At 48.8% G+C, this 27,884-nt stretch overlaps 2 protein-coding genes across 2 annotated transcripts; both read left to right on the top strand.

Annotated features, from left to right (window-relative positions):
• The first annotated feature begins 2,895 nt into the window (after positions 1-2,895).
• LOC144602821 (nuclear factor 7, brain-like) lies at positions 2,896-20,406 on the top strand. The gene is made up of 4 exons (XM_078415942.1): positions 2,896-3,306; positions 18,668-18,763; positions 19,515-19,748; positions 20,380-20,406. The coding sequence occupies exons 1-4, from the start codon at positions 2,896-2,898 to the stop codon at positions 20,404-20,406; spliced, it is 768 nt and encodes a 255-aa protein (XP_078272068.1).
• An 8-nt stretch (positions 20,407-20,414) lies between these two features.
• Positions 20,415-22,124, top strand: LOC144603108 (E3 ubiquitin-protein ligase TRIM39-like). Its single transcript, XM_078416251.1, has 2 exons — positions 20,415-20,608; positions 21,405-22,124. Exons 1-2 carry the CDS (start codon positions 20,512-20,514, stop codon positions 21,935-21,937), a joined length of 630 nt encoding a protein of 209 aa, XP_078272377.1. The 5' UTR covers positions 20,415-20,511; the 3' UTR covers positions 21,938-22,124.
• The last annotated feature ends 5,760 nt before the right edge of the window (positions 22,125-27,884 follow it).

The raw sequence follows: 27,884 nt of genomic DNA, 5'->3' as shown, positions 1-27,884 counted from the left end.
TGTGGATCAATTGGCTTCGGTAAAATAGTAAATTGTCCCTACTGTGTGTGGGATAGTGCTGGTGTGCGGGATCGGTGGTCGGTGTGGATTCGGTGGGCCGAAGGGCCTGTTTCTGTGCTATAAAGTGGAAGATAAAAAAAGAGGACGAGGATTGGACTTTTTTGCCTTCCATCACAGTGAGGAATGTGGGGAATCCGCTGTGGTGGATGTTTATGTTAACTTCTATGTAATTCTGTGTCTTGTTGCTTTTTTTTGTCTGGCTATATGGTAATTCGCATATCACTGTACCTTAATTGGTACACGTGACAATAAAAGACCTTTGACTCTAAAACTTACTGAAGCTTACTTGGAGAATTTAATGCTTTTAAACTAGCTCTTGTTCACACCTTATCTTTTTTTCTGATTATTGTATAATCAGGATCTGTGATGCCATCTGCCAGCCTGATTCTCTCCTCACTTACACCTCAATCACCCCCTCTAACATCTTCACACTTTAAACTCAAAGCTTGTCACCGACTGATTGCTGAAGATAGACACAAAAGCTGGAGTAACTCAGCGGGACAGGCAGCATCTCTGGAGAGAAGGAATGGGTGACGTTTCGGGTCGAGACCCTTCTTCAGACTCAATCTTCGGTTTAAACCAGCATCTGCAGTTCCTTCCAACGCACGGGTCGATTCTGACCGTTTGAAGATGGGTCTTGACACGAAACGTCACCCATTCCTTCTCTCCAGAGATGCTGTTTGTCCCGCTGAGTTACTCCAGCATTTTGTGTCTGTCTTCGGTTTAAACCAGCACCTGCAGTTCCTTCCTACACATAACGACTGACTACTGTTCACTTCAGCTTTGATGGAACCGGTATTATGGAAGCAAGACCCCATGGCGCTGATGGCGGCGGCAACCCGAGACCCGCTGTTGAGGCGGCACCTCATCCCCCTCCTCCACCCTCTCCCCCTCATCCCCCTCCCTCTCCGCCGGGTCTGCAGCGACGGCCCCCAACCCGACCACGCCCGGCAGCGGCTCCACAAGGAGCGGCGGCGGCTGCGGAGAGAGGCGGCCTTGGAGGCCCGGAGTGGAGGAGGAGAGAGAAATGGAGGGTGAGGGAGAGGAGGAGAGAGAAATGGAGGGGTGAGGGAGAGGAGGAGAGAGAAATGGAGGGGTGAGGGAGAGGAGGTGAGAGGAATGGGGGGGGTGAGGGAGAGGAGGAGAGGGAGTGGAGGAGTGAGGACGAGAGGAAGCTGAGGAGGCGAGGGAGAGGAGGGGTGAGGGGAAGGAGAGAGGTGGAGAGGAACAGGAGGGGGAGGAGGAGGAGAGGTGAAGGAGAGGAAGAGGGGGGTGAGGAGGAGGTGCAGGGAGAGGATGAGAGTTAGTGGTGGAGGGGGAGAGGAGGGTGAAAGGAAGAGGAGGAGAGGGAGGGGTGAATGTGTGGGAGAGGAGGGGTGAGGGGGGGAGGAGCAAGAGGAGGAGGAGGGGTGATTCGGAGGTGTCGTCTTTGTTCAGGAAACGGGGCTTCAACTCCACTCCACGTTGTTGTCCAGCCTCACTCACCCCCTCTGGCAGCTTGTTCCAGACACCCACGAACTTCGGTGTGAAAATGTTGTTCCTCAGGTTCCCGATTAAATCTTGCACCTCTCACCACAAACCTACGTCCTCTAGTTCTCGATTCCACTGCTCCGGGTAAAAGACTGCATTCACCCTATCTATTCACCTCTTGATCTTATGCACTTTAGCCTGCGCTCCAATAAATCCTTCCCTGCCCAACCTCTCCCTTTCGCTCTGACGCTCAAATCCTTGCACCATCTTCGTGTATCTACTCTGCAGTTGTTTCCAACATTTTATCCTGCCTTACACTGTCCCAAGCGCTACTCTCCGCTTCCGTTTATATCCAGGACAGTTTAATGTGTAACTGACACCTCCCTGTGGTACACAGCTGGGGAACCCTCCATAGTTTCCGCGGGTGGATTTGTCTCCTTCCTTTAAAATGGTCGTAACGATGGTGATCCTCGGGTGCTCTGGCCGGCGCTCCTCTTCCCAGACGAAGGCAGACATTGATGGTGAAACTCACCAGCGCCTTCAGTGCACCTGCACAACCTTTGGCCGTCTGAGGAGAAGACTGTTTGATGATCAGGACACAATTCGCAAGTCCTCAATCATTTTGTCACACACCTTCTGTCTTCTCATTTCTGGCCTTTGTCCAACCGTCTGCCTATCAACGGCAAAACCCGCCTCTCGCAGTGTAATCAGTGTTTTGGGGAACAGTATAGAAACATAGAAAATAGGTGCAGGAGTAGGCCATTCGGCCCTTCGAGCCTGCACCGCCATTCAATATGATCATGGCTGATCATCCAGCTCAGTAACCTATACCTGCCTTCTTTCCATACCCCCTGATCCCTTTAGCCACAAGGGCCACATCTAACTCCCTCTTAAATATAGCCAAGGAACTGGCCTCAACTAAACTTCTGTGGCAGAGAATTCCACAGACTCACCACTCTCAGTGTGAAGAAATGTTTTCTCATCTCGGTCCTAAAAGACTTCCCCCTTATCCTTAAGCTGTGGCCCCTGGTTCAGGACTTCCCCAACATCGGGAACAATCTTCCCGCATCTAGCCTCTCCAACCCCTAAGAATTTTATATGTTTCTATAAGATCCCCCCCAGTCTTCTAAATTCCAGCTAGTATAAGCCTAGTACACATAAGTATGTGTGATGATGCCATAAAAATGCTGAATATATCTCATCTATCAATTCACAGATTTTAGTTTTTTTTAATTTTTAAATCTGTATGTTTCTGCCGACTAAAATGTCGCCATGACCGACTGCGGTTTAAGGCTCCTCTAGTATCTTTGATCAGCAGCTGCGCGAAAGGGAATGCGTTTTGAACCAGGAAGAGGCGGAGTTAAAATGGCTTCGAAAGACCAGGTCGAGAGTTGGACCGAGGAGGCAGTTTGTCCCATCTGCCTGGATTTCTTCACCGATCCGGTGTCACTGGAGTGTGGGCACAACTTCTGCCGCCCCTGTATCACACAGAGATGGGACAGGGAGGGGAGAAACTCCTGCCCGGAATGTAGAGAGGTGTTTACAGACCGCACCCTCAGGGTGAATCGGGCCTTGGCGAGACTGGCTGAGAAAGCTCGAACACTGAGCCTGAATCGGACAGAGAAGGAAAGTAAACTTCACTGCGAGGAACATCAGGAAGAACTGAAGCTGTTTTGTGAAACAGATAAGAAGCTGATCTGTGTGGTTTGTGCAGCTGGGCGGGAACACAAGTCTCACAGCTTCATGCCGGTTAAAGAAGCTGTTGAAAACCACAAGGTAAAAGCGAACCGATTTTAATCACATCATTTTAATTCCATTTTTACTGTTCAACCATTTATTTTTCTGATTCTCAAACACTGTTCCAGGATCAGGTGAAATCTTCCATCCAGTCTCTCACAAAAGATACATCAGAGATCCAGCAAATGGAGCAGCAACAGAAAGAGAAGATTTCTGGAGTTCTGGTGAGGGTTTTAAGTTCTGATTTCCTGATCTTCTACAGGTTTTATCCCTGTGAATCGTGTAATAACAGGGCAGCTCAGTGACACAAGTAGTGCTGCTGTCTCCTAGTTCTGGCGAGCGGGTTCGATCCTGACCTCGGGTGCTGCATAGAAAATAGGTGCAGGAGTAGGCCATATGGCCCATCAAGCCATCACCGGTATTCAGTATGATCATGGCTGATCATCCAAATTCAGTACTTCGTTCCTGTTTTTCCCCATAGCACTTGATTCAATTAGCCGTAACAGTTACATCTAACTCTTGAAAACAACCAGTGAATTGGCCTCCACTGCCTTCTGAGGCAGAGAATTCCATACATTCACAACTCTTTGGGTGAATTTTTTTTCCTCATCTCATTGTAAATTTCCCCCGTGTGGGACGAATAAAGGAATATATTATTATTATTATTATATCAGTCCTAAACAAAAAATAGAAAAATAGGTGCAGGAGTAGGCCATGCGGCCCTTCGAGCCAGCACCAACATTCAATATGTTCTTGGCCTACCCCTTATTCTTAAACTATAACCCCTGGTTCTGGATTCCCCCAACATCGGGAATTTTTTTCCTGCATCTAGCCTCCAATCCCCAAAGAATTTTACATGTTTCTATAAGATCCCCCCTCATCCTTCGAAGTTCCAGTGAATACAAGCCCAGTCGACCAATTCTTTCATTATGTGTCAGTCCTGCCATCCTGGTAATTAACCTGATGAACACACACTGCACTCCATCAATAGCAAGAATGTCCTTCCTTAATTTAGGAGACCAAAACTGCACACAATACTCCAGGTGTGGTCTCAACAGGACCCTGCACAACTGCAGTAGGACCTCCTTACTCTTAAACTCAAATCCTCTCACAATGAAAGCCAACATGCCATTAGTTTTCTTCACTGCCTGCTCTACCTGCATGCTTACTTTCATTGACAATAGACAATAGACAATAGGTGCAGGAGTAGGCCATTCAGCCCTTCGAGCCAGCACCGCCATTCAATGCGATCATGGCTGATCACTCTCAATCAGTACCCCGTTCCTGCCTTCTCCCCATACCCCCTTCACTCCGCTATCCTTAAGAGCTCTATCCAGCTCTCTCTTGAAAGCATCCAACGAACTGGCCTCCACTGCCTTCTGAGGCAGAGAATTCCACACCTTCACCACTCTCTGACTGAAAAAGTTCTTCCTCATCTTCGTTCTAAATGGCCTACCCCTTATTCTTAAACTGTGGCCCCTTGTTCTGGACTCCCCCAGCATTGGGAACATGTTTCCTGCCTCTAATGTGTCCAATCCCCTAATTATCTTATATGTTTCAATAAGATCCCCCCTCATCCTTCTAAATTCCAGTGTATACAAGCCTAATTGCTAATTCACTGATGTACAAGGACACCCAGGTCTCGTTGCACCTCCCCTTTTCCTAATCTGACGCCATTCTGATAATAATCTGCCTTCTTGTTCTTGCAACCAAAGTGGATAACGCCACATTTATCCATATTTTACTGCATCTGCCATGCATCTGCCCACTCACCCAACCTATCCAACTCACCCTGCAGCCTCACATCATCCTCCTCGCAGCTCACACTGCCGCCCAGCTTTGTGGCATCCGCAAACTTGGAGATATTACATTTAATTCCTCGTTTAAATCGTTAAGATATATTGTAAATAACTGCGGTCCCAGCAATGAGCCTTGCGGCACCTCACTAGGGGGTGGTGGACGGATAAATGGGAATTAATGGACACGTGAGAAGGAATAGGCAGCTGGGAATTGTATTAGGGATAGAGGATTGATGGGTTGTAAGATTACCCTCACGATACTTTAGAAACATTTAGAAAAACTAGTGAATTGAAAAAGCAAATATAAATGCACAGGCCAAATGTCACCAGTAAAGACGCGAGGAACCATAATCAGTGACATGAAATATTGATCTTCACCTTTCATTTCACAGGAACAGTCACACAACCTTCAGTCCAAGATCATATCCCAGTTTGCTGAACTGCACCAGATTCTCACTGGGAAAGAGCAGCGGGTACTGGCAGATATCCGGAAGGAAGAGAAGAGGATTCTGAATAGAATGAAGAAAAATCTTGGAGAGATCGAAGAGAATTTAACATTTATTCAGGAGGAACTCTTGAAGTTGCAGCAACAGATGGATCAAAAAGACAGTGTGGTATTTCTGAAGGTGAGGGGTGACACTACAGTCTGGCGAAGTGAAAGTGCAGTCACAAAATGGTGGGGGATATTTCTGAAATAAATGCTGCATTTACCAGTAATTCAGAACTGGGTAAATGTTGTGCCTGTTCCAGCTGTTGTTGTCCCCAAACTAATTGGCCTCCCACATAATCTATGGGATCTCAGGACTGCCTGGCCGGAATGTAGAGAGGTGTTTGTAGTCTGTGGAGTTCAGAACTATGACGGGTGATCCTATATCTGATCCCAAGGACCATGAATGGACAGAGGGCAGTAAATCTCTGGGACTTTCCAACCCAGACACTCTGAGAGGTTTAACCTGTTAGACTTATTTATACCAGAGGAAGATACATTTTTGAAAATTCGGGGAACTGATATGAAAGGGAATGGGACAAAGCGGAGGAGTTCAGTCCTGGGCTAGAACAGCCATGACCACATTGTGGGGATTAACATTGAACACACACAGCAGATTGATCATCTATATCCGGTTCCCATCAGCAGTGGGCGGTCACCTTGGGGGAATTTGCTCTGTTTGTTTTACCCACCTTTGTTCACCATAGAATGACATCCCATTCTACATCATAGACAGGCCATTCGGCCCATCCTATCCAGTCAGGATTTCTGCTCCACTCAACATCCCTGCCATCTACTCACCACACCCGGTAACAATACCCCGAATTCCAGGAGTGCTCACGTGTTTATCCCAATCGCCCTTAAATTTATCTCTGCTGTTGGCTTCAGTCCTTCCAATGCAAGTGAGGTCCATGTTCTCATGACTGCATTCCTTTCGGAATTTGTTGAAGACCACGTTACATTTCAGCTTTGGTTTTTGCTCTCCCATCGATTAGAGATATTATTTCATCCTCACCCATTTAAATCCACCGAAAAAACTTAAATCCTCTCTCATGATTCCTGACATCCTCTCCAGATAAACTCCCACGACCTGCCCAGTCTTTCCATTGAGTTCCATCCTCTCAGTTATGATATAATTCTCATGAACAATCCTTGTGCTTTTCCCCATTGTTCTACGTCTCAACGGTAATGTCCACTTTCTATCTGCATGACAGCGGCGATAAGAGTTGGGAAATGGGAAATATTAGAGGTTTGTAGAAATGTGGAGAAATTCCCGCTGTCGGGATGAGGACGGTCCATCTCAGTCAATTGAGATTTGTTTTTTATTTCTTTCAGGAGGAAGCTGGTCGCAAGCGAAGGTAGGACATGCTCTTGACGGAAACGTCGTAAGTTTTGGTGGAACAGTTCAAAACATTTCTAATGCTCAGTTGATAACCAGCTGTTAAATATTCGCAGGGTTCGTGATGAAGCCAAACCACTGTTGGTGGTAGATGAAGCCTTGCCAATTGAAAAGTTTCATAGCCCTGTTTCATTCAACACAGCATTTAAAGAAACATCTGATGACTTCAAGCAAGGTAAAGCTAATACCTTTTCCATTGTTCTTGTTTCTGACATCTTTACGTAACATGTGTACGAAAGAACTGCAGTTGCAGGTTTAAATCGAAAGTAGACACAAAATGCTGGAGTAAATCAGCGGGACAGGCAGCATCTCTGTAGAGAAGGAATGGTTGACGTTTAAGGTCAAGACCCTTCTTCAGTCTGAAGAAGGGTCTCAACCCGAAATGTCACCCATTCCTTCTCTCCAGAGCTGCTCCCTGTCCCGCTGAGTTACTCCAGCATTTTGTGTCTAACTTTGATTGTGTCTATCTTTAAGTAATACTAAGATGCAAAGGTTAATGGTATTTTGGACTGAAGGGAAATTGAAGGTTTGATCTCCCACCAAGCTCATCTGCTGGGAACCATCACAGAGTCAGAGAGCTTTGTAGCACAGCAACAGGCCCTTTGACTCGACTACACCATGCCAACCAAGTTGCCCAACCACTTGCCTGAGTCTGGCTCATATCCTTACAAGTCTTTCTTATCCACGTATCTACCCAATTCTCTGTAAACTGTTGTAATTGTAGCTGCCTCGCCCACTTCCTCTGTCAGATCGTTCCACATCTACACTACCCACTGACTGAAAAACCTGCTCCTCAGGTCATTTCTATTGTTTCCACTCTCACCTTAAACTGATGCACTCGAGGTTTAGACTCCCCGATCTTGGGTAAAGTATTGTGACTAATCACCTTATCTGTGCATCTTATACACATGTATAATGTCACTCTGACAGGCTCCCATGAAAAAATATCCCAGTCCGAATAGTCTGTTTTAGGAATGAGTAGATTAACCTATGATGAGCGTTTGTCGGCATTGGGCCTGTACTCGCTGGAGTTTAGAAGAATGAGGGCGGGGCCTCGTTGAAAAATACAGTATAGTGAAAGGCTTGGATAGAATGGACTTGGAGAGGATGTTTCCATTAGTGAGAGAGTCCAGGACTGGAGATCATCACCTCAGAATTAAAGGATGTTCTTTTAGGAAGGAGATAAGGGGAAATGCTTTTAATCAGAGGGTGGTGAATTTGTGGAATTCATTTGCCACAGAAGGCTGTGGAGGCCAAGTCAGTGGATATTTTTAATGCAGAGATAGCTGGATTCTGGATTAGTGTTTGTGTCAGAGGTTATGGGGAGAAGGCAGGAGAAAGGGGTTAGGAGCGAGAGATAGATCAGACATGATTGAACGGTGGAGTAGACTTTATGGGCCGAATGGCCTCATTCGAATACTTTCATTTATGACATTATGACCTTATGACTGTCCAAATTCACCTGATAACCCAGCCCTTCAGACCTGATGAAGTTGTTGTAAACCCTTTTGCACCCACTCCAATTGACTAACAAACCCACCCTTCCCTTTTTCTCACCCTCCACTCAAAAAACACAGGAGCAGGACATCTGGCCCCTCGTGTCTGCCCCCTTTCACTGTGATCATGACGACCCCACCACACACCTCTAACTCCTCTTTAACAACCTCAAATGACCACTCACCTCAATATCCTCTTGCTCCGATCTGCCTCCATATCTGAACAACCCGCTTCATTCCTCCATCCCCACCGCAATCCCCCTCACTCTCCGCACTCGTCCTCCCCGTCCACCCTCCTCCACCTCATGAAATTCCCCTCTCCATCCCCGGATAAAAACGTCGGTAAAGATGTCTGTTGTCCACCCGATGTGGTTGTGGGTGAAACCCCGGGCAAGGTTTCAGTTGTCCGCCCGCCTGTGCCTGAGGCCGAGCGGCCTCTCTCCCGGTCCCGGGGCCGCGCTGCCCGAGTCTCCCCCCGACCCCCGGGAACTCTCTGATTCTCTGCTTCTCCCCCCAGTCTCCGTCACCCTGGATGTGGAAACAGCGCATCCGGAGCTCGAGGTGTCTGAGGATCGGAAGAGGGTGAGATGAACCTGGACCTGGAGGAGTCTCCCTAACACCGGGAAGAGGTTTACAGACAGTGCGTGTGTGCTGGGATCGGAGGGATTCACATCGGGGAGACATTACTGGGAGGTGGAGGTGGAGGTGGCGGGGAGTGAAGGCTGGAGTCTGGGAGTCGCCGCAGAGTCTGTGGAGAGAAAGGAATGGGTCGCACTGACCCCGGAGACTGGAGTCTGGAGCATCAGGCGTTGGGGTAACAAGTTTGTTGCACTCACCTCCCCTCCATCCCGTCTCCCCGCCCGTCCCATCCCCGGGAGGGTGGGAGTTTATCTCAGTTACGAGTCCGGGACAGTTTCATTTTACGACGCGGACACCAAGTCCCATCTCCACACCTTCACTGGGAATAAATTCACGGAGAAACTTTATCCTTTCTTCGGGCTTTGGGAGAAAGACCAGTGGCTGAGAATCTGCTCCGGTTCCGCTCCAGGTGTGTAAAAGGGTCGGGTCCCGGGACCGGCGTCAGGAGCGGGGCTCAGGGGCTGTGGGGCAGAAACCCGGTGGACAACAGGTCGGCGTTGAACGGCTCCCATTTAATCCCCAAATTCCACGTCGTAAAAACCCCAGTGAGCGCAGAAATAAAACCTGGGGGAATGTAAATGTGGGAAAAGAGAAATAAACAGCAAGTGGAATCAGAGGTGTCGATCCGTTCATTTTAACGCGTTAACCGCGTCCGGCCACGGAACAGAAATTACTTTTGTGAAAATATAAAGATTGAAACAATCGCCCTTCCCGCGGGTTCAGCAGCGGCCGCGGGCGGCGGGTCCTGAGCTCCGGGCTCCCCCGGGTTCTAAAGATTGTAGTTCGACGTTGATACATAGATCATTCTTCATTCAGTCGCCGCCAGACCCTTCCCCCACCTCTCCCTCAGTTACATCACGTCTGTATCGCTGCTGCTTCTTATTGAAACATAAAAGATAATTAGGGGATTGGACACATTAGAGGCAGGAAACATGTTGCCAATGTTGGGGGAGTCCAGAACAAAGGGCCACAGTTTAAGAATAAGGGGTAGGCCATTTAGAACGGAGATGAGGAAGAACTTTTTCAGTCAGAGAGTGGTGAAGGTGTGGAATTCTCTGCCTCAGAAGGCAGTGGAGGCCAGTTCGTTGGATGCTTTCAAGAGAGAGCTGGATAGAGCTCTTAAGGATAGCGGAGTGATGGGGTATGGGGAGAAGGCAGGAACGGGGTACTGATTGAGAGTGATCAGCCATGATCGCATTGAATGGCAGTGCTGGCTCGAAGGGCTGAATGGCCTACTCCTGCACCTATTGTCTATTGCTTGCTGCTTTTGTTCACCGCATTAAGTTCATAAGTGATAGGAGTAGAATTAGGCCATTCGGCCCATCAAGTCCACTCCGCCATTCAATCATGGCTGATCTATCTCTCCCTCCTAACCCCATTCTCCTGCCATCTCCCCGTAATCTCTGACACCCGTACTAATCAAGAATCTATCCGTCTCTGCCTTAAATATATCAACTGACTTGTGGGCTCCACAGCCTTTTGTGGCAAAGAATTCCACCTATTCACCACCCGTTGACGAAAGAAGTTCCTCCTCATGTTCTTCCTAAAAGAACGTCTTTTAATTCTGAGGCTATGACCTCTAGTCCTAGACTCTCCCACTAGTGGAAACATCCTCTCCACATCCACTCTATCCAAGCCTTTCACTATTCTGTATGTTTCAATGAGGTCCCCCCTCATTCTTCTAAACTCCAGCGAACATAGTCCCAGTGTCGCCAAACGCTCATCATATGTTAACTTACTCATTCCTGGTAGTATAAGAAAATAACTGCAGATGCTGGTACAAATCGAAGGTATTTATTCACAAAATGCTGGAGTATCTCAGCAGGTCAGGCAGCATCTCGGGAGAGAAGGAATGGTCGCCCATTCCTTCTCGCCGGAGATGCTGCCTGACCTGTTGAGTTACTCCAGCATTTTGTGAATAAATACTCATTCTTGGTATCCTTGGAAACTTCCTCTGGATCTTCTCCAGAGCCAGCACATCCTTCCTCAGATAAGGTGCCAAGAATTGCTCATGATATTTGAAATGCGGCCAGACCAGCGCCATATAGAGCCTCAGCATTTAACGCTTCATCTCCCTCACCTCTCTCTCAGGTACATCATGCCTGTATCGGTGCTGCTTCCTGCTCTCGTTCACCGCATTAACACTTCACCTCCCTCACTGCCAGTTTCCCACCAGCTCCCACTTTCCTCTGCTCGAGCCCCGACTCTTCCCTTCGCTTTCTCGCCGTCTCTGTCTAGGTTTCAGGGAAAACGTGAGTGTCCAAAGTCCGCTCCACGCCCGCGGACGCCATCGGCTACTTTGTCTCTCCACTACCCCTGTTTGCGGATCGGAAATGGAATATTCCTTCCAAGATCGAGTGCGTACAGCAACAACCCGCTTACATTTACGCAATGTCCTCGCATCTAATTTAGGAGACCCTGGAGTGCTTTACAGGCGCAAATGTCTTTGAAGTTCAGCCACGAACGGCAACTGAAACGCAGCAGTCAATTTTCAGGCAGGAACATTCACAAACAGAGTTTAAAAGCAAGCGATACTCTCCAAAGAGATTCAGGTTATTAGAAGCACCAAGCACATAATTCTAACAAAAACACAATCTATCTATTCAGTTCTTGTGAATGTTACTGATCGTGCAAATTATGGAAATTAACCAACAGGGTATTAAATGTATCTGTTGCGGAGAAAAGAACAGAGGAGGCCACAAACTGCCTGGATATCTAAATTTGATTTAAAACAATTACTAGTGTCAATTGTTCATTAACTTGAACAGTTAATAAGATAACATCTTCCATAAACACTCCTCCATCTTCCTCTAGAGGAATACTTTAAATGGATGATCTTGATCGGTGTTCACGGGTTGGTTGTCGCTGCAGGTAAATCACTTACTGCACATCCCTAATTATCCTCTGAGTGGTTCCTTCAAGCACTTTGAACTTGATGCGTGTCTCAGCAGCGTTGTGGTCTTCGCTCCTCGGACTAGTTTATTTTTAGAGGATTTGAGATGATATTTCTGAGATGATATTTCAATGGATATTTTTAAGGCAGAGATAGCTAGATTCTTGAATAGTACAGGTGTCAGGGGATATGGGGAGAAGGCAGGAGAATGGGGTTAGGAGGGAGAGATAGATCAACCATGATTGAGTGGCTGTGTAGACTTCATGCGTTGAATGGCCCAATTCTACTCCTATCGCTTATGAGTAATTGTATGAGTAAATTCAATTTGTGTCTGTGGGTTCCTCATTCAATAAATAAATCGCTGCTTCAACACCTCACGCCGACTGCCAGTTTCTGCCTCGAGTTCGCTAGTTTCTATGGAATTACGGCCCTTTAGTTCATAGTCATGCTTAAAACCGGGATTAAGGCTGGCCGGACATTGTAACTTTACACAGCGATGTAGTTTATTGTCACGTGTACTGAGGTACAGGGGGAAAGTCATTGGGGAAGCTCCCGGCAGGCGCCAAGGAGAGGACCCAGAGGCGGTGAGGACGGGGCCGGTGGTCGAAGTCGAGGACGGGCGTTGGCGGTCGAGGACAAACCAGCAGAGGGCGCCATGTGGTCGCCGGGCTCGTGTGCGCGCAGGAAGTTGGACGCGCGACCGAGAACAGAGGGACCGGCGTGGTGAGGGGGGGGGGGGGGGTCTGCGAGAACAGAGGGACCAATGGGGACTAAGTGGAATACTTTGTATATCTATCGGCGCCCATTATGTGGCGACTCTTTGCAGACTTGTGTATGCAAAACAAAGAATCCCACTGTCACACGTGATAATAAAGTATCATTCGTTCATTCATTCACTCACTCTTTCATTCATTCGTTCATTCATTCATTCATTCCTTCCTTCGTTCATTAATTAATTAATTCGTTCATTCATTCATTCACTCACTCACTCATTCATTCATTCGTTCATTCATTCGTTCAGTTATTCATTCACTCAGTCATTCATTCACGAACACGTTGATTGCAACATGGTGGTTTCGTTTGGTTTATGATTTCACGTGTACCGAGGTACAGTGAAAAGCTTTGCCTGCGTGCTGTCCATTCAAATGATACTGTACACGTGCACAATCTAGATGTACCAAGTCATACCAGCGGCCGCGCGGTTGAAGGGAAAATTCAAGTTCTGAAAATGAAATTCTGTAAAGGATCGTTCTTTTTTACGCACGATTTAATAGACGGGAAGCCAATCGTCCATCAAGCCCGAGGATCACGAATGGAAACGTGAAACATCCATGTCTCCACAGATGCTGCCTCACCCGTTGAGTCGAGCGGATTTTTAAAATTTTGTTCCAGATTCCAGCAACTCCTGGCTCTTGTGAGTCAACTCTCTGCCGCCAATCACTGTATTCCCATCAGCCCCACTGCCTGCATTCATTTCTCGCACTCGTACCATCACCCCTCCCCCTCCCCTCACCCTACCCTATTCCCCCTTGCCTCCACCCCCACACTAACCTACACTGGGGTCACATCAAGCAGCCGGTTCACCGAGAGCCCCTCACTCCCTCGGGAAGTGGCAGGAAACCGGAGCACCCGCGGGAAAAGCACGCGGTGACGGGTTGAATGAACAAAGTCCACACAGGCAGAACCGGAGGCCAGGATCGAACCCTGGTCGTTGCATCTCGCTGGCGGCAGCTGTAATCACTGGAACACCCCGCCAGCCACGGCAGCGTTTGTCATGGGGCAGTGCAGTGAATTTGTCGTCTAAACCAGTTAAATAATTATCGATTTATATTCCAAATCTGTGACTTTCTTCACAGAATGTCCAAAAGTCTCTGTGAGTGAGGCCACCATCATTACTCGGCGGCCCTACGGATCACGGACAACACGGGGGCAGAACATAAACAACGGAGGGTGTGAAACCCCCGCCCACCTCAACCCGCCCGCCTCCCACCCCCGGCACTCAACCCCCCCACCCGTCCCCTCCACCCGTCCCCACCAGCCGCAGTGTCTCCAGTCCCAAACCGGTGTAGGTTTATTATTTTCACGTGTACAATGATTTACTTTTGCACACTATCCAGTCAAATTAGATAATACCAAAGATAAATGTGTCAAGTCAAACACAAGTACAATAGATAGGGAAACGGTAAGTTAAAATGTGCTCTTCAGCGGGTAGTCCATAGAGCTCTGAGGACTATCGGAACACAGCTACCAGCCTTGGAGGGCATCTACAACACACGATGCCTCAGAAAAGCCACCAGCATCCACAAAGTCTCCTCACACCCCTGCAATAGTCTGTTCGAACTTCAACCACCGGGCAGACGCTATAAGGCCTTCTACGCCCGCACCTCCGGACTCAGGAACAGCTTCATCCCCAGGGCCATAGCTGCCATGAACCGGTCCTGCTGAGCCGGGTGGTCACATCGCACAGCGAACCGGCACAGATCTACTTGCACTTTATTCTGTTTTAAAACTGTTTCTAATTTTGTTTCATTGGGTTGTCTAAATTTATACTGATTAGCTAATTAATTTATTGCATCGTGTGGAAGGCGCATTCCCAATCTCGTTGTACCACTCCCTGTACAATGACAATAAAGATATATTGTATTGTATTGTATTGTAGCATATAGTTCTCAGCATTACAGCGTTACAACCCGCTAACATTTATACAATGTCCTCGCATCTCTTTTAGGAGACCCCAGAGTGCTTTGCGGGCGTAAATCGCATTGAAGTGCAGCCAGTAATTGTAACAAGAATGGAGAATCGATTTGCAGACCGGAACATTGACACACAGACTTTAAAAGCAAGTTATACTATCCGAACAGATTTGTGTTGATGTGTTGGAAAGACCTGCAGATGCTGGTTGAAATCGAAGGTAGACACAAAATGCAGGAGTAACTCAGCGGGACAGGCAGCATCTCTGGAGAGAAGGAATGGGTGGCGTTTCGGGTCGAGAAGCACCAAGCACATGTTCTAATAAACACAAACTTTCTATTTGGTTCTTGTGAACCTTACTAGTCGTGCAAATTATCCAAATTCAACCAGAGGGTATTTCATTTGTCTATTGCACGAACCTATTAATATATAATAATGTAAGTGGGTATGAATTTTTAATTGTCATTAAAAGACAGGTGGGAGACCAAGTTCCTCGTAGAGGGTGTACATTGAAGGGGAGGGTGTGTGACCGAGGAGCTCTGGATCCAAAGTCTCTCCTGTATTGGTGTAGCACCCTCAACCCCCTACTCAATCCCCCTTATCCCCCCCTCTCCACCCCCCTCTCTCCCATCTTCCCTGACCCCCACCGCCCCTTTCCCCCCACCCACACTCTCTCACCCCCCCCACCTCCCCCACCCCTGCTGTCTCTTTCTCCCCACCCCCCTCCTCCCCACCCCCAATCTTCCCTCCTCCCCACCCCGGTCTCCCTTCCACCCCCACTCTCCCCACCCCCCATTAACCACCACCCCCCTTTCCCCCACTCACTCCTTCTCTCCCCCCATTCTCTCCCCCCCATCCCCTCCTCCCCCACTGTCCCCCTCCCCAGTCCCACTCTCCCTCCCACCCCTACTCTCTGCTCCTCCCCCTTCCCCCTCCCCTCCATTATATTCTCCCCCTGTCCCACTCTCACGCCCCCACCCCCCTTTCCCCCACTCTCCCCCCCACATCCTCCCCACACCCATATTCTCTCCTCCCCCAGCCCCACTCTCTCTCCCCCACTCCTCTCTCCTCCACCCCGCCTCCCCCGCTCTACTCCTCCCCCCACCGTCACCCCCTCCTACCCACACCCTCGCCTCCACCCATTCGCTCCACCCCCATTCTCACTGTCCACCTTCCCCCTTTCCCCCACCCCCACTCCCCCCCCCCACTCTCCCCTCTTCCCCGCCCCAAACTCTTCCCTGACACCAACTGTCCTCCTTCCCCCACCCCCGCTCTCTCTTCCCCCCACCACTATCCCCCTTCCCCCGCTGTCCCCCTCCTCAGTCCCACACTCCCTCCCACCCTCACTCTCTGCTCCTCCCAACCTCCCCGCACTCTCCCCTCTTCCCTGACCCCCACTGTCCCCCTTCCCCACCACCCCCGCTCTCTCTTCACCCCACCACCACCCTCCTCCCACACTGTCCCCCTCCCCAGTCCCACTCTCCCTCCCACCCCTACTCTCTGCTCCTCCCCCTTCCCCCATTCTCTCCTCCCCAGCCACACTCTCACTCTCCCCATCACCCCTCTCTCCTCCACCCCTCCTCCCCATCTCCCGCTTCTCTCCTCCCCCCACCCTCAGCCCCTCCTATCCCCACCCTCCCCTCCACACACTCGCCCCACCCCCATTCCCACTGTCCCCCCCCACCCCCACTGTCCCCTTTTCCCCACCCCCACTGTCCCCTTCCCCCCACCCCCACTGTCCCCGCTTCCCCACCCGCATTGTCCCCTCTTCCCCACCCCCACTGTCCCCTTCCCCCACCCCACTCTCTTCCCACCACCACCACCCCCCCCTTCCCCCCACACCTCCTCTCTCCCCCCAGCATCCCCCTCCTGCCACAGCCCCTCCTCCCCTTTCACTCTCACTGTCCCCTTCCCCCCCACCCACCTTCCCCCCTTTCCCTCCCCCCACTCTTCCCTGACCCCCACTTTCCCCCTTCCCTCCCACCCCCACTCTATCTTCCCCCCACCACCCACGCTGCCCCCTCCCCAGTCCCACTCTCCATCCACACCCCCACTATCTGCTCCTCCCACCCTACACTCCTACTCTCCACACTTCCCTGAGCCCCACTGTTCCCCTTACACCCACCCCCACTCTCAGACATAGAGATAGAGATAGAGATAGAGAGATAGATAGATAGATATATAGATAGATAGATAGATAGATAGATAGATAGATAGATAGATAGATAGATAGATAGATAGATAGATAGATAGATAGATAGATAGATAGATAGATAGATAGATAGATAGATAGATAGATAGATAGATAGATTTATAGATAGATAGATAGATAGATAGATAGATAGATAGATAGATAGATAGATAGATAGACAGACAGATAGATAGATAGATAGATAGATAGATAGATAGATAGATAGATAGATAGATAGATAGATAGATAGATAGATAGATAGATAGATAGATAGATAGATAGATAGATAGATGGATAGATGGTCTCCCCCCCCCACATCAGTCTGAAGAAGGGTCTCGACCCGAAACGTCTCCCATTCCTTTTCTCCTGAGATGCTGCCTGACCTGCTGAGTTACTCCAGGACTTTGTGAATAAATACCTTCGATTTGTACCAGCATCTGCAGTTATATTCTTACGACAGACAGACAGACAGATAAACTGCCCTGGCCTGTCTTACCAACTTGCATCACCTTTATCCGAGTCAAATAAATCAGCCGTTAATCCGCCCATTGACCCAGTTCATGGAAATCTTGCTCCATCCCAGATGAATGGATTCACTCTCAAAAACGTCTCCATAGAAACGGCGAAACGTAGAAAATAATTGCAGGAGTAGGCCATTCGGCCTTTTGACTAATCTCTGACGATATGAGGCAGCAACTCTATCGCTACCACCCCTTAATCTTTTGAACGTTGTTTTTGAGTTGTCCTTTCTGCAAATTGGCGACTGCATTTCCTACACCTTCAACAGTGGCAGGTTTTCATTGACAGGGAGGTGGTGGTTGAGAGGAACCCGTGAACCACTTTGCCCTGTGGTTGACAGCGGGGGAACCCCCCACTCCACCCTTGTTGGGGCCGCAGGTGCGTATGTTCAATTTCTTAAAAGTGGTCGCCATGATTGTGGCCCTCGGGTCCTATGCCCGACGACCCTCTGAGACCGGGTAGAAGTCTCGTTCCATCCTGATCCCGGGCTGTGAACGGAGATGCGGGCGGCGGGTTCCACTGCCCAACAGGTGCAACGCCTCCTCAGTTACACCTCCTTAGCGCTGGTCCCTGTCCCTTTCTGTCCTGCCTTAGACAATCCCAGGGCAATCTCTCCGCTTTCGTCTATATTCAGGCCGGTTTAATATCTAAGTGACCCCTCCCTCGAGTGATTAGTTGAAATTGGCCAGGACACCTTCACACTGAACACTTGCAGCCAAATAAGGTCATTGCCGGAGACGGCAGCGCGCGCAGTGGAAAACACTGAACCAGGAAGAGGCGGAGTTACAATGGCTGCGAAAGACCAGGTCGAGAGTTGGACCGAGGAGGCAGTTTGTCCCATGTGCATGGATTTCTTCACCGATCCGGTGGCACTGGAGTGTGGCCACTACTTCTGCCGCCCCTGTATCACACAGAGATGGGACAGGGAGGAGAGAAACTCCTGCCCGGAATGTAGAGAGGAGTTTGAAGAACGCACCCTCAGGGTGAGTCGGGCCTTGGCGAGACTGGCTGAGAAAGCTCGAAAACTGAGCCTGAATCGGACAAAGGGAAGTAAACTTCACTGCGAGAAACATCAGCAAGAACTGAAGCTGTTTTGTGAAACGGACAAGAAACTGATCTGTGTGGTTTGTGCAGCTGCGCGGGAACACACGTCTCACAGCTTCATGCTGATAGAAGAAGCTGTTGAAATCTACAAGGTAAAAGCAAACCGATTCTGATCACTTCATTATGTCACGTCTTGTTTATTTTCTGACAATTTTATTCTCTGATTTAAAACCCAACCCTAGGGTCAGGTGAAATCTACCTTCGAATCTCTCAGAAACAAAGAATCAGAGATCTGGCGAACGGAGGAGGAACAGAAAGAGAGCTTTTCTGAAGTTCAGGTTTGTACTGTCGATTTAATGTTCTTGTGTACATTTCATCTTGCGATGTGTGTAATAATTTGGCACCTCTATAGAGCTCAGTAGTCGAGGGCCAAAACTCTTGGGAGAGGTTGAGCAGCCAAGGACTTTACTCCCTGGAGTGCAGTAGTCTGAAGAATGGACTGTGGCAAGTGTATAATACCACGAAACGGAATGATACGTTGGATGGTCAGTCTTAGTAGGAGGATCTGGAAAGTGAGGGTGTAGGTTTTAGGTGAGAGGGAAAAGATTTCAAATGAACATGAAGGACAAATTTGGTAGTGTGTACATGGAAAGAGCTGCTAGATGAGGTCGTTGAGTCAGGTACCAAAACAACATTTAAAAGGTATAGTGCAGATGGGGCATCTTGGTCGGTATGACCCCTTGCTGTATGACTCTGTAAAGTCTGACATTCTAAGTGGTGCTGCTGTCTGATAGTTCTGGTGACCTGGTTCTGTCCAGTGAGGGTTAATGGAGAAATTAAATGGAACATGTTGCAGATAATTGAATTGGGGAAATGGGAATGATGTGCTTGTACATTACTTTCACAAAATATTCCAGAATTATCATGATGGGCTCTTTAATTGCCAAGGTAATGAAAGCTATGGTTTAAATAAATGTAAATGGGATTTGTGTAGATACATATGAAGCCCAGCATGAACATGATGGACCAAATGGCATATTCTGCGCTCAGAATGATATAACATATATATTATCATCTTTCATCTGACAGGAAGAGTCACACAAACTTCAGTCACAGATCACATCCCAGTTTGCTGAACTGCACCAGATTCTCACTGAGAAAGAGCAGTGCTTACTGGGAGAGATCCGGGAGGAAGAGAAGACGATTGTAAAAACAATGCAGAAAAATCTTCAAGAGATTCAAGAGAATTTAAAGTCCATTCAGGAGGAACTCTCAAAGTTACAGGAACAGATAGATCACAAGGACGGCGTGATATTTCTGAAGGTGAGGGGTTACACTACAGTTTGGTGAAGTGAAAGTGCACAGGCACAAAATGGTGGGTTAAATTTTCTGAAATAAATGCCGCATTTACCAGTAATTCAGAACTGGGTCAATGTTCCGTCTGTTCCAACTACTCACCACATCCTACAGCAATGCCCCAAATTCCAGGAATCCTCATGTATTTATCTAACTTCAACTTAAATTTATCTGCAATATTGTCTTCAGGCCGTCCTGTGAGTTCCATGTTCTGTTTACTGCATTTCTTATGGAATTTAGCAAAAGGTCATCTTACATTTCAGCTTTGATTTTTGTTCCCCCCACAAGTAGTGATAATATTTCCATCCCCCACCCATTTAAATCCTACGCTGATCCTAAAATATTCCAGCCCATTTTCTCTGACCGGTCTGACTCGTAGGTTGCATGATCGCGCCTATTTTAATCAACATTCCTAATGCTTTGCCCTGTGTTTGGTGTCTCTACCAGAATATCCACTTCCTGTCTGTGTGGCACAGGCAAAGAGTTTGGAAATGGGAATTATCAGTGAGTTATTGTGTAGCAATTTGGCGAAATACCCGCTGTCGGGATCATGACGATCCATCTCAGTCTATTGACATTTGTGTTTTATTTATTTCAGGAGGTAGCTGGTCGCAAGACATGGTAGGACATGCTTTTAACTGAAACAATGTATATTTTATAAGAACAGCTCAAATGCTCCGTTTATAACCAGCTGTTAAATATTTGCAGGTTCAGTGATGAAGCCAAACCAATGTTGGTGGTCAGAGGCAAGTTGCCAAATGAAAAGTTTGATCACACCTTTTTCTACAACATGGCATTGAGCGAAACATCTGATATCATCAAACGAGGTAAAACTGATACCTCTTAACAGCTCTTTGTGTGAAGAAAACTGTGTCCTCCAGAATTTGTATCCCCGCATGAAAATAATGTTTTGATGATCTAGCCTAGATCTTTCTGCAAACTTTGACAGACTTCCTCGCAACCCATAACATTTCCCATTCCCCATAAACGTACTTTACACACCTCCTACATTCAGATCCAGGCCACGAAAATATATAATAAACAACAATGGTTGCAGCAGCGATCTGTGATACACACCACCAGTCACAGACCTCCAGGCAGAAAAATCACCCTCCTACCGCTACCTTCCACCTCCAATCACCAAGCCAATTATGGGTCCATTTTACCAACTCCTCTTGTATCCCACCTGCCTTCGCTTTCTGGACCAGCCTTACATGCGGAATATTGTCAAGTCCCTCAGTGAAGTTCATATATTGGTTCACAACGAGATCAGAGTGTTCTTGGTTGCACAGACGCATCAAACCCACCCTCCAATAAATAAACCAAGTAACCAGTAGCAGATTGCCTCGCCCGTCCAGTCCACTCCCGTTCAGTGTGATCACGGCAACTCCATCCCACATCTCTACCTCCTCTTTAACCACCTCCAATTACCCCTCACACCAGTCTCCTCAAAGGTGCCTGTTCTCCACTCGATGAGGTTGTGGGTGAAACCCCGGGCAGGGTATCAGTTGTCCGCCCGCCTGTGCCTGAGGCCGAGCGGCCTCTCCCCCGGTCCCGGGGCCGCGCTGCCCGAGTCTTCCCCCGACCCCCGGGGACTCTCTGATTCTCTGCTTCTCCCCCCAGTCTCCGTCAGCCTGGATGTGGAAACAGCGCATTCGGAGCTCGAGGTGTCTGAGGATCGGAAGAGGATGAGATGGACCCGGACCCGGAGGAGTCCCCCTGACACCGGGAAGAGGTTTACAGGCAGTGAGTGTGTGCTGGGATCGGAGGGATTCACATCGGGGAGAAATTACTGGGAGGTGGAGGTGGCGGGGAGTCCAAGCTGGTGTCTGGGAGTCGCCGCAGAGTCTGTGGAGAGGAAGAGAGAGGACGAGCTGACCCCGGAGACTGGAGTCTGGAGCATCAGTTGGTGGGATGATGAGTTTGAAGCAGATACCGACCCTCCATCCCGTCTCCCCACCCGTCCCATCCCCGGGAGGGTGGGAGTTTATCTCAGTTACGAGTCCGGAACAGTTTCATTTTACGACGCGGACACCAAGTCCCATCTCCACACCTTCACTGGGAATAAATTCACGGAGAAACTTTATCCTTTCTTCTGGTCTTGGGAGGAAGACCACTGGCTGAGAATCTGCTCCGGTTCCGCTCCGGGTGTCTAAAAGGGTCGGGTCCCGGGACCGGCGTTAGGAGCGGGGCTCAGGGGCTGTGGGGCAGAAACCCGGAGTACAACAGGTCGGCGCTGAACGACTCCCATTTAATCCCCAAATTCCACGTCGTAAAAACCCCAGTGAGCGCGGAAATAAAACCAGGGGGAATGTAAATGTGAGAAGAGAGAAATAAACAGCAAGTGGAATCAGAGCTATCGCTCCGTTCATTTCAACACGTTAACCGCGTCATTTCTTGGTCCCGCCACTAGATGGCAGCAACGCCACGCGGTGCGACCACAGACCAGCTGTAACTTTGACAATTGCAGAAACAGCGGGAATCTGATTTAATAAGTGACTTTTGTGCCTGTTACCACACCTGCGACCCTAACAACATGCATGGCTTAAAATGTGTAATAAAGGCAGAAATTGCCCCCAAAACTCAGCGGGTCAGGCAGCATCTGCAAGGTGAAACAAACCTTGCATTTCAATTGACAATAGGTACAGGAGTAGGCCATTCGGCCCCTCGAGCCAGCACCGCCATTCAATGTGTTCATGGCTGATCAGTCACAACCAGTACCCCGTTCCTGCCTTCTCCCCATACGCCCTGACTCCGCTATCATTAAGAGCTCTATCTCCCGCTCTCTTGAAAGCATCCAGAGAATTGGCCTCCAATGCTTTCTGAGGCAGAGAAATCCACAGATTTATAACTCTCTGACTGAAATAGTTTTTCCTCCCCTCCGTTCTAAATGTCTTACCCCTTATTCTTAAACTGTGGCCCCTGGTTCTGGACTCCCCCAACATTGGGAACATGTTACCTGCTTCTAACGTGTCCAACCCCTTAATAATCCTACATGTTTCAATAAGATCCCCTCTCATCCTTCTAAATTCCAGAGTATACAAGCGTAGTCGCTCCAGTCTTTCAACATACGACAGTCCCGCCTTTCCGGGAGTTAACCTAGTGAACCGACGCTGCACGCCCTCAATGGCAAGAATGTCCTTCCTCAAATCTGGAGACCAAAACTGCTCACAGTACTCCAGGTGCGGTCTCATTAGGGTCCTGTACAACTGTAGAAGGACCTCTTTGCTCCTATACTCAACTCCACTTGTCACAAAGGCCAACATTCCATTAGCTTTCTTCACTGCCTGCTGTACCTGCATGCCAGCTTTAAGTGACTGATGAACAAGGACACCCAGATCTCTTTGTACTTCCCCATTTCCTAACTTGACACCATACAGATAATAATCTGCCTTCCTGTTGTTACCACCAAAGTGGATAACCTCACATTTATCCACATTAAATTGCATCTGCCATGCATCCGCCCACTCACACAACCTGTCCAAGTCACCTTGCATCCTCATAGCATCCTCCTCACAGTTCACACTGCCACCCAGCTTTATGTCATCCGCAAATCTGCTAATGGTACTTTTAATCCCTTCATGTAAGTCATTAATGTATATTGTAAATAGCTGCGGTCCCAGCACCGAGCCTTGCGATACCCCACTAGTCACTGCCTGCCATTCTGAAAGAGACCCATTTATCCCGACTCTTTGTTTCCCGTCTGCCAACCAATTTTCTATCCAGGTCAGCAACCTGCCACCAATACCATGTGCTCGAATCTTGCCCACTAATCTCCTACGTGGGACCTTATCAAAGGCTTTCTTAAAGTCCAGGTACACTACATCCACTGGCTCTCCCTTGTCCATTTTCCTCATTACATCCTCAAAAAATTCCAGAAGATTAGTCAAGCATGATTTCCCCTTCGTAAATCCCTGTTCACTCAGAACGATCCTGTTACTGCTATCCAAATGTTTTTCAGATTTGATACTGATGACAAATGATGACCAACCTGAGTTATTAATTCTATTTCTCTCTCTACAGACGCTAACCGTCCAACTGAGTATTTCTCGGATTTTATTTTTGATTTTCAGCATCTCCCTATTCCTTCTCTCCAGAGATGCTGCCTGACCTGCCGAGTTACTCCGGCAGTTTGTGTCTCTCCGTCCAAACCTTTCCTGTCTGTGTGTCTGCCCGAATTTCTTTTCATTATTGTCCATTTGGGAATGCTTATGCCTCTGATGGATATTAGGGTGCCGTCTGTACGGAGTACGTGTGTTCTCGCCGTGACCTGCGTGGGTTTTCACCGGATGCTCAGGTTTCCATCCACACTCCAAAGACGTGCAAGTTGTGGGTTACTTGGCTTCGGTAAAATTGTAAATTGTCCCTACTGTGTGCGGGATAGTACTGGTGTGCGGGATCGGTGGTCGGTGCGGATTCGGTGGGCCGAAGGGCCTGTTTCTGTGCTATAAAGTGGAAGATAATAAAGAGGACGAAGTTTGGACTTTTTTGCCTTCCATCACAGTGAGGAATGTGGGGAATCCGCTGTGGTGGATGTTTATGTTAACTTCTATGTAATTCTGTGTCTTGTTGCTTTTTTGTGTGTCTGGCTATATGGTAATTCACATATCACTGTAGCTTAATTGGTACATGTGACAATAAAAGACCTTTGACTATAAAACTTACTGAAGCTTACTTGGAGAATTTAATGCTTTTAAACTAGCGCTTGTTCACACCTTATCTTTTTTTTCTGATTATTGTGTAATGAGAATCTTTGATGCCATCTACCAGCCTGATTCTCTCCTCACTTACACCTCAATCATCCCCTCTAACATCTTCAGACTTTAAACTCAAAGCTTGTCACCGACTGATTGCTGAAGATAGACACAAAAGCTGGAGTAACTCAGCGGGACAGGCAGCATCTCTGGAGAGAAGGAATGGGTGACGTTTCGGGTCGAGACCCTTCTTCAGACTCAATCTTCGGTTTAAACCAGCATCTGCAGTTCCTTCCAACGCACGGGTCGATTCTGACCGTTTGAAGATGGGTCTTGACACGAAACGTCACCCATTCCTTCTGTCCAGAGATGCTGTTTGTCCCGCTGAGTTACTCCACAATTTAGTGTCTGTCTTCGGGTAAAACCAGCACCTGCAGTTCCTTCCTATACATAGCGACTGATTACTGTTCACTTCAGCTTTGATGGCAACCGGTATTATGGAAGCAAGACCCCATGGCGCTGATGGCGGCGGCAACCCGAGACCCGCTGTTGCCGCGACTCCTCATCCCCCTCCACCACCCTCTCCCCCTCATCCCCCTCCCTCTCTGCCCGGCCTGCAGCGGCGGCCCCGACCCCGACCCCGCCCGGCAGTGGCTCCACAAGGAGCGGCGGCGGCTGCGGAGCGAGGCGGCCTTGGAGGCCCGGAGTGGAGGAGGAGAGAGAAATGGAGGGGTGAGGGAGAGGAGGAGAGAGAAATGTAGGGTGAGGGAGAGGAGGCGAGGGAGTGGAGGAGAGAAAAATGGAGGGGTGAGGAGGAGAGGAAGTGTACAATGCGAGGGAGAGGAGGGGTGAGGGGAAGGAGAGGAATGAGGGAGAGGTGGAGAGGAAGAAGGGGGCGATGGAAAGGAGGAGGAGAGGTGAAGGAGAGCAAGAAGGGGAGGAGGAGGAGACGTGAAGGAGAGGAAGGGGGTGAGGAGGAGGTGCAGGGAGAGGGAGAGGAGGGTGAAAGGGAGAGGAGGAAAGGGAGAGGAGGAGAGGGAGAGGAGGAGGGGTGAAGGAGAGGAAGAGGAGGGGTGAGGGGGCGGAGGAGAAAGAGGAGGAGGGGTGATTCGAAGGCGTCCTCTTTGTTCAGAAAACGGGGCTTCAACTCAACTCCACGTTGTTGTCCAGCCTCACTTACCCCCTCTGGCAGCTTGTTCCAGACACCCACGACCTTCTGTGTGAAAATGTTGTTCCTCAGGTTCCCGATTAAATCGTGCACCTCTCCACAAACCTGTGTCCTCTAGTTCTCGATTCCACTGCTCCAGGTAACAGACTGTGCATTCACCCTGTCTATTCACCTCTTGATCTTATGCACTTCAGCCTCCTGCGCTCCAATGAATAAATCCTTCCCTGCCCAACCTCTCCCTTTCGCTCTGACCCTCAAATCCTGGCACCATGTTCGTGAATCTACTCTGCAGTTGTTTCCAACATTTTATCCTGCCTTACACTGTCCCAAGCGCTACTCTCCGCTTCCGTCTATATTCAGGACAGTTTAATGTGTAACTGACCCCTCCCTGTGTTAGAGAGCGGGGGAACCCTCCATAGTTTCCGCGGGTGGATTTGTCTCCTTCCTTTAAAATGGGCGTAACGATGGTGACCCTCGGGTGCTCTGGCCGGCGCTCCTCTTCCCAGAGGAAGGCAGACATTGATGGTGAAACTCACCAGCGCCTTCAGTGCACCTGCACAACCTTTGGCCGTCTGAGGAGAAGACTGTTTGAAGATCAGGACACAATTCGCAAGTCCTCAATCATTTTGTCACACACCTTCTGACTCCTCATCTCTGGCCTTTGTCCAACCGTCTGCCTATCAACGGCAAAACCCGCCTCTCGCAGTGTAATCAGTGTTTTGGGGAACAGTATGTGTGCAGCGTAGGTTTACTAGGTTAATTCTCGGACTGGCGGGACTGTCATATGTTGAAAGACTGGAGCGGCTAGGCTTGTATACACTGGAATTTAGAAGGATGAGAGGGGATCTTATCGAAACATATAAGATTATTAAGGGGTTGGACACGTTAGAGGCAGGAAACATGTTCCCAATGTTGGGGGAGTCCAGAACCAGGGGCCACAGTTTAAGAATAAGGGGGTAGGCCATTTAGAACTGAGATGAGGAAAAACTTTTTCAGTCAGAGAGTTGTGAATCTGTGGAATTCTCTGCCTCCGAAGGCAGTGGAGGCCAATTCTCTGAATGCATTCAAGAGAGAGCGAGATAGCGCTCTTAAGGATAGCGGAGTCAGGGGGTATGGGGAGAAGGCAGGAACGGGGTACTGATTGAGAATGATCAGCCATGATCACATTGAATGGCGGTGCCGCTCGAGGGGCCGAATGGCCTCCTCCTGCACCTATTGTCTATTGTCTAAGGGCCGAGTGGTCTATCTTGCTCCTCTAGTATCTTTGATCAGCAGCTGCGCGAAAGGGAATACGTTTTGAACCAGGAAGAGGCGGAGTTAAAATGCCTTCGAAAGACCAGGTCGAGAGTTGGACCGAGGAGGCAGTTTGTCCCATCTGCCTGGATTTCTTCATCGATCCGGTTATACTGGAGTGCGGGCACAACTTCTGCCGCTCCTGTATCACACAGAGTTGGGACAGGGAGGGGAGAAACTCCTGCCCGGAATGTAGAGAGTTGTTTACAGACCGCACCCTCAGGGTGAATCGGGCCTTGGCGAGACTGGCTGAAAAAGCTCGAACACTGAGCCTGAATCGGACAGAGAAGGAAAGTAAACTTCACTGCGAGAAACATCAGGAAGAACTGAAGCTGTTTTGTGAAACTGACAAGAAGCTGATCTGTGTGGTTTGTGCAGCTGGGCGGGAACACAAGTCTCACAGCTTCATGCCGGTCAAAGAAGCTGTTGAAAACTACAAGGTAAAAGCTAACCGATTTTGATCCCATCATTGTTTAATACCGTTTTTATTGTCTAACGCTTTTATTCTCCGATTTTCAAACACAATTCCAGGATCAGGTGAAATCTTCCATCCAGTCTCTCACAAAAGATCAATCAGAGATCCAACAAATGGAGCTGCAACAGAAAGAGAAGATTTCTGGAGTTCTGGTGAGGCTTTTAAGTTTCGATTTCCTGATCTTGTGCAGGTTTGATCCCTGTGATGCGTGTAATAACAGGACAGCGCAGTGACACAAGTAGTGCTGCTGTCTCCTAGTTCTGGCGAGCGGGTTCGATCCTGACGTCGGGCGCTGCAGAGACAATAGGTGCAGGAGTAGGCCATTCGGCCCTTCATGCCAGCACCGCCATTCAGCATGATCATGGCTGATCATCCAAATTCAGTATCCCGTTTCTGCTTTTTCCCCATACCTCTTGATTCCGTTAGCCCTAACAGCTATATCTAACGTTTGAAAACATCCAGGGTATTGGCCT

Source organism: Rhinoraja longicauda, chromosome 19, assembly GCF_053455715.1.
Source record: "Rhinoraja longicauda isolate Sanriku21f chromosome 19, sRhiLon1.1, whole genome shotgun sequence".
NCBI lineage: Eukaryota > Metazoa > Chordata > Chondrichthyes > Rajiformes > Arhynchobatidae > Rhinoraja > Rhinoraja longicauda.
This window is presented reverse-complemented; position numbering and strand designations above follow the sequence as displayed.

Bases quoted from the DNA above. Each gene is read 5' to 3' on its own strand.
- LOC144602821 (XM_078415942.1), top strand. From the start codon at position 2,896: ATGGCTTCGAAAGACCAGGTCGAGAGTTGGACCGAGGAGGCAGTTTGT. The intron at 3,307-18,667 runs GTAAAAGCGAAC...ACCCAACCCTAG, and splicing joins AAGCTGTTGAAAACCACAAG to GGTCAGGTGAAATCTACCTT. The intron at 18,764-19,514 runs GTTTGTACTGTC...TTCATCTGACAG, and splicing joins AGAGCTTTTCTGAAGTTCAG to GAAGAGTCACACAAACTTCA.
- LOC144603108 (XM_078416251.1), top strand. From the start codon at position 20,512: ATGTTGGTGGTCAGAGGCAAGTTGCCAAATGAAAAGTTTGATCACACC. The intron at 20,609-21,404 runs GTAAAACTGATA...TTCTCCCCCCAG, and splicing joins ATCTGATATCATCAAACGAG to TCTCCGTCAGCCTGGATGTG.